General features: G+C 38.5%; 1 protein-coding gene across 1 annotated transcript; it reads left to right on the top strand.

The window, feature by feature from the left end:
• The first annotated feature begins 990 nt into the window (after positions 1–990).
• LOC110272957 (uncharacterized) lies at positions 991–5,474 on the top strand. Its single transcript, XM_052262968.1, has 3 exons — positions 991–1,057; positions 4,246–4,729; positions 5,338–5,474. The coding sequence occupies exons 1-3, from the start codon at positions 991–993 to the stop codon at positions 5,399–5,401; spliced, it is 615 nt and encodes a 204-aa protein (XP_052118928.1). The 3' UTR covers positions 5,402–5,474.
• Positions 5,475–6,251: the final 777 nt, after the last annotated feature.

Here is a 6,251-nt window from a genome sequence, read left to right as displayed (position 1 = left end):
CTCATAACCAATAATAAGAACATACCTCCCTGCAATTCCTTGAGAAGACGACCTGAGGTTTAAATACTTCAGTTATCAATTTCAAAGGGGTTTGTTACTTGTGACAACCAAAACGTTTGTAAGAAAGGTTGATTGCTTGGTTTAGAAACTATATTTGCAACGAGAATTTATTATAACTTTTAAACCATCAATCTTCCGTTCTTCAAAATGGCGCCGTTGCTGGGGAATTGCAAACGTGTGCCTTATTATTGGTTATTGTAAATATTTTTTAAAAAAAAATTCAGATTTTTATTTTAAAATTTTTTATCTTATCTTTTTTTTTCAAAAATAATATCTTTTTCAAAATATTTTCTTTTTATTAGTTTTTGTTTTTATTTTTTTCCTACTACTATGAACTCTCACCCCTCTGGCTTCAAGTTTGATTCCAATGTTGTTGTTAGGAATGGGACCTATAATGAGAACGGGCATCAAGGTTGGAAGAATCAAAGATAGGATGAGCCACAAGGATTTGATCAACCCTCATGACAACAACCACCTCCAATGGACTATCAACAACCATTCTGTGATGCATATCAAGGCAATGGTTATGGTGAGCACTCTTTTGATTATCAACAACCACCACCATATGCCTATGATCCCCCTCCTCAACATGACTTTGGACCACCATACTCACAAGCCCCTTACTACCAAACAACCTTATATAATCCTAACCCTCAACCACCATACCAACCACTTTATGAGTCATATGAACCATATATAAAACCACCCCAATTCTAACCCAATTACTCCCAAGAACCACCACCTCAATATTCACCATCTCCATATCCATCAATCCAAGAGCACTATGATCCTACTTATGATAGCCAAGCACAACAAGAATCAAGGAATCATCTCATGGAAATAGTGGAAAAATTTCATGCAACCCTTCGCCAACTGGATCAAGCGATAAATCGATTACCTTCCCGACGTTCGGACATTCAAGGAACCCCCATGGCTTCATGTGGAGAACCTACTGAAGAACGTGGCAGGAAGGAGAAGTCAGAAACTCCGGTGGACAGTGAGCAGCACAATTTTGTATTGGAACAATTGGAAGAAGCTACGCCTGCCATTGAAGAGGAAGAAGTGGTTGAAGACTTAGGAGATGCAGAACCTCCATGGAAAATTCAAGTCATAGAGCCTCCTTCAAAGACGTTTGAATTTGATGTTGAGGAGGGTGTACAACCTCCAAGGCATCTCATGGTTGAAGACTTTGAAGGGGATGATCAAGAGATGGATTCAATCATTAATGAATTCTTATCTACATTTGAATCCTCCTCCATTGGACTTGACATGGAGATTAAAGAAGAAGAAGCACGACCTCCCATGCCCTTGGTGAACAATAAAGAAGAAATTGAATCAGAAGAAAGCTACCAAGAGGAAGAGGTTGAAATTGAAGAAGCTTGCAAAGAGGTGGAAGATGTCAAAGAAGAGCACAAGGGAGTGGAGCTTGCAAGTTCATTAGAAACCCCTTTCCCTAAGTTGCCATCATCCTTCACAACATTCAAGTGGGTAAAATTCATATCCCTTAGTTTTCTAATTCCACTTGAATATGGGCTACTGGAGACGGATGGTCAACTTAGAGATCTTTGTGGCATTAAGAGTAAGAGGAAGATGGTCAGTGGTAAGAATTATCCTGCAAGGTTCATTATGGTTGGAAGCTTTAAGTTTAAACGCAAAGGTTGGTATAGAGCTCAATTGAATGGGTCTAAGAAGTTGTTTGGACGCTTCAGTGAGAATTCTAAAGCTAAACCACCCGGATGGAATCATGATAATCAACTTGAAGACGAGTGTAGAAATAAGATTTGGGATCCGGGAATATATGAGGATCAATTTTGGGAGCCCAAGGCTTGTGAAGAACTCCATCAAAGCTTGAGGAATTTACTTAGTATGGATAGAGCTTATTGGAAGACCAAGCATTGGTGGAAGTTTCAAGATGAGTTCAAGCACAAGCCGCCATGACAAGAAGCTCATCAGAATGTCCAACTTAAGGACTTTAACTAAAAGTGCTAGGTGGGAGACAACCCAGAACCCACCATGGTATGATTGTTTCTTTTTCAGTTTTAATTTTAGTCTATTTTTGAGTTTTTATTGAACCTGAAATCATGGATAGCATTCATATTAAGCCTTGCATTCTGCATACTACATTATAAAAAAAGGAACACGTGACGCGACAGCATCGATGACGCGTCCACGTCATAGGTGCCTTGAACACGAGAAGAAAAGAAACAGAGAGTCACGTGAAAGTGTGGCTGGAGGCGTGCCTTTGGCACAAGTTGATCCACGCGACCGCATCGCTAACGCGTCCACGTCATGTGGGAAAAATGCCTCCCACGCATCCGTGTCACCCACGCGAACGCGTGCCCTGTAAAATCGACGTAAAAAGGGTGTATGGCCGAAAGTTGAGCTGGAATTGGGCTAGACTCGTGCTAGAGGCACAAGCCCTACCACACGAACGTGTGCCCTAGGCATCCGCATCGTTCTTTAAAATAGGCCATCCACGCGATCGCGTCACCCACGCGACCGCGTCACCCTAAATTTTGGCAATATGCATATAAAACAGAGAGTTGTGCGTGCTCGAGGCTGCCCTCGCGCTAATGGCACGAATCACTCCACATGAACGCGTGACCCACGCGTCCGCGTTACTTCATCGAATCGCTATCCGCACAAACGCGTCACTCACGCGTCCGCGTCGCCTGTGCCGCACAACTTATCTAGATCAGCACCAATTATCTTATCTTTTCTTTTCTAATCCTAATTTTTTCTATCTTTTCTTCTTTCTTCTTCCTTTTCTTACTTTCTTCTTCTTCATCTCTTTAACTTCTCATCCCTCTTCACTTCCATTCTATTTCATTTAATTTATTTGCATACTTTCATTCATTGCATTATTTTCATTGGTGTTAGATATTTATTTGAGTCATTATTTTCTATATTTTGCTTGTGGATTATTAAAAGAATTGTTTGACAATTATATATTACTTTTTAAAGGGTTGCTTGAATGTTCAATTTAATACATTCAATAACTTATTTACCATGCATGCTATGTGTTTGTGAAAACGCCCGTATGGCATTGTGCACTATTTTTAGATTTCTTTTAATCTACTACTCTAAATGCTTGCTTTTCACATAAACCCTTTTTATATTTTATTAATTAAATATAATTATTATTACAAATATGTTGTTAGTTTGAAAGACTAGGTAATCTAATATGGACATTGAATGCTTGATCTATGCTACTTATGCCCTTGCCGGCATGCCAATAAACACCTTACATTTCACTGTCATCACATGCACTTGCTATATTTCCGTTGTTGATTTGTCACATGTAGTCATGACCATGTGTTAACGTCATTATTTTTTACTGTGCATTGATTACCACCTTTCCCGTTCTCTTTCTTGCTCTAATCCTTGACGCTTGCACTAGCTGCGGAGCCACCCATCCACTTGTACATCTTAGCATGCACCGATGACGGTGCAATCTTTAAGTGTGGAGAGGTCGATACCGATCTGCACGGGTTAGTTATTCTCTTCTCAACACCAATATTTTATTTTCTTTGTTTGTTCATTGTTGCATTGCATAATAGATTGCATATGTAGTTGATTGTTTGCATTTAAGTACTACTTGGTTGAAAAATAATGAGTTTCTTTTTGAAACCCTATTTTTGATAAATTTCACTAATTTAAATTAAAAAAATTAAAATTTTCTATGTGTTAAATTTGTTTGAAGATTGTAAATTGGAACATGATTTTTGATCTAAAGAACACACAACCCGTGAAAACTTTGAGCCTAAATACATGGTTACATTATTTAAACCATAACTATTTTTTTCTTGTGTGTTTTCTTCTCTATGATTGCAATCTTTACTTTGTTTCAGTCTATATGTCCATTATTTAGTGTATTTACATCCTTGCATATGATTGAGGCCATATTTGACTATTAACTCACTTATCCCAAATAAGCCTAAACTTTTATGTCACCCTTGTTAGCCCCCTTTGAGCTTTTTAATCCCCTTCTATTCTATAACCACTAGGGGTGTTCAAAACCGATCCGGACCGAACTAAACCGACCAACCGAACCGAAAAAACAAAAAACCGAACAAAACCGAAAACCGAAAAAACCGAAAAAATGTGTTTTGCAGTTTTTTTTTGCGGTTCGGTTCGGTTTTCGGTTCTGACGCTAAAAACCCTAACCGAACCAAACCGAACCAGCCACCGAAAAAAACTCTAACGAAACCAACCCCTCCCCCAAAACAAAACTAAACCTAGCGCCGCTCCTCACTCTCTACCAGCGAAGAAACCTCAAGCCTAAAGCCCTACTACCCCAGCCAGTAGCCACTCTCTTCTCACACTCTCGCTCTCTGCACTCTCGAGGCCTGCGGCGAACCCACCTAGCGCTGGGGAGACCGTTCCTCTCACCACCTTGCAGCGCCGCCGAACTCTCCCCCCAGCGCCTCCGAACCTTCCTCTCACTGCTCCCAGGACCTCCTCGCGGACAGAGCACAACGAAGCCCCAACCCCAGCCAGCAGTGAGCAGTCCAACACCACCCTCGCACCCAGCAGTAGCACAGCACCACCCACTCACCCAGCACAGCACCACGCCACCACCCAGCCGCGTTTCTGGCCACCCACAACTTAGCACCTCCCACCCAGCCACCAATTCAAGTCAGATATGGAGTCGGAGCCACCGAATCAGGTATGTAATTTGACTAATTTCTGTTTTGAACTACTGAAAGTGCTTCTGTTTGTATTGTTGGTAGCTTGTTATGGTTGGAAAAATAATATAAACTGCTTCTGTTTATTATTAGTTTTTTTGGAAGAATAATATAAAATAAAAAGAAACTTTTGAAGTGATTTAGTATGAAATCAGATTTGAAATCAGATAAACTGGTTCTGGATCTTGATAGGAAGATATTGAAATTAGATTTGAAGCAGATTTGAAGAATTAAATTTGGAGCATATTTGAAATCAGAGTATTGTTGCTTATCGCTGGTTGAATTACTTTTGTTGAATAACTTTATTGTTGGTATTGTTGCTGGTTGCTGATATTGTTGCCGGTTTTTAATTTATTTGTTGTTGTGTTTTTGCTGTTTTTTATTTTTGCTGATTGTTGCTATTGTTTTTAATTTATTTGAGTCTGATTGTTGTTGTGTTTTTGCTGGTTTTTATTTTTCTATGGGTCCCCCATTTGAGTGGTGACTTTGTAAGCACAGAGTTGAGCTGTCATGGCACAATACTTTGTCCTTCCAGTTCCAACTGTACTCCGTAAATGTGATATTACTTATGATTTCCTGTTGTTTCCAGAAATTTGACAAGTATGGAGCTTTTAGGATTGTTGTCTCCTTTTGTTGCCAATATGACACTCTGACTAATATGTAAGTGCTTAACTCTAAATCTCAGTTCATTGACTCTGGTATTTACAAGTTCTAATTGGAAAACCATTGCAGGAACATATGGTTAAAGAAATGGTTAAGGTCATTGATTACTAGAAGTTAGTGCTATTGTTCCAACAATGATAGCTACAATAGTTTTTAATACATCAGAAAGTTCATTGGATACTATGAATAAATGGCTCAATGTGGTTCAGTCAATTCAGATTCCTTTTGCACTCATTCCACTTCTTACATTGGTGTTTAAAGAAAAGGTCATGGAAACTTTTAGAATAGGCCCTGTTGTAGAGGTAAGCTTTGTTTGCATTCTAACTTTTGTAAAATTGATTTTGATATATAATGATTATGTTTGGTAATTTGTCTAAAAGTAATTTCTTCCTTCAAAAAATAAATGATTCTAAATATATCATGTTATGACTTTGTAAAGTAGTATGGTAGAATTTTTTTTTAATTGATTGAAAAACCGAACAAACCGAACCAAACCGATTTTAATTGGTTTGGTTTGGTTCGGATGGTTTCGATAAAAAACCGAACCAAACCGAACCGCAGTTTAATTAGACAATCGGATCGGATGACTTTTCATTCAAAAACCGAACCAAACCGCACCGCGAACACCCCTAATAACCACATTACTAGCCTTAAGCAGAAAAACAAAATAAAAATCTCAAGTTGAATCCTTGGTTAGTTTAAGATAGATATTGTGTATAATTTAAGTGTGAAAAATTTTTTGAGAACATGGGATGATAGAAAAAAAAAGTAGGGAATTAAATTGAATAAGTTATTTGAAAATTTGGGAAGCATGCTCATGTGAAATTAAAATAATTAAAT

Source organism: Arachis duranensis, chromosome 6, assembly GCF_000817695.3.
Source record: "Arachis duranensis cultivar V14167 chromosome 6, aradu.V14167.gnm2.J7QH, whole genome shotgun sequence".
NCBI classification, from domain to species: Eukaryota; Viridiplantae; Streptophyta; class Magnoliopsida; order Fabales; family Fabaceae; genus Arachis; species Arachis duranensis.
This window is presented reverse-complemented; position numbering and strand designations above follow the sequence as displayed.

Excerpts from the sequence above, each read along its gene's own strand:
- LOC110272957 (XM_052262968.1), top strand. The coding sequence starts at position 991 with ATGGCTTCATGTGGAGAACCTACTGAAGAACGTGGCAGGAAGGAGAAG. Across the intron at positions 1,058-4,245 it reads GTCAGAAACTCCGGTGGACA|CCACCGAAAAAAACTCTAAC; the intron begins GTGAGCAGCACA and ends AAACCGAACCAG. Across the intron at positions 4,730-5,337 it reads AGTCGGAGCCACCGAATCAG|AAATTTGACAAGTATGGAGC; the intron begins GTATGTAATTTG and ends TGTTGTTTCCAG.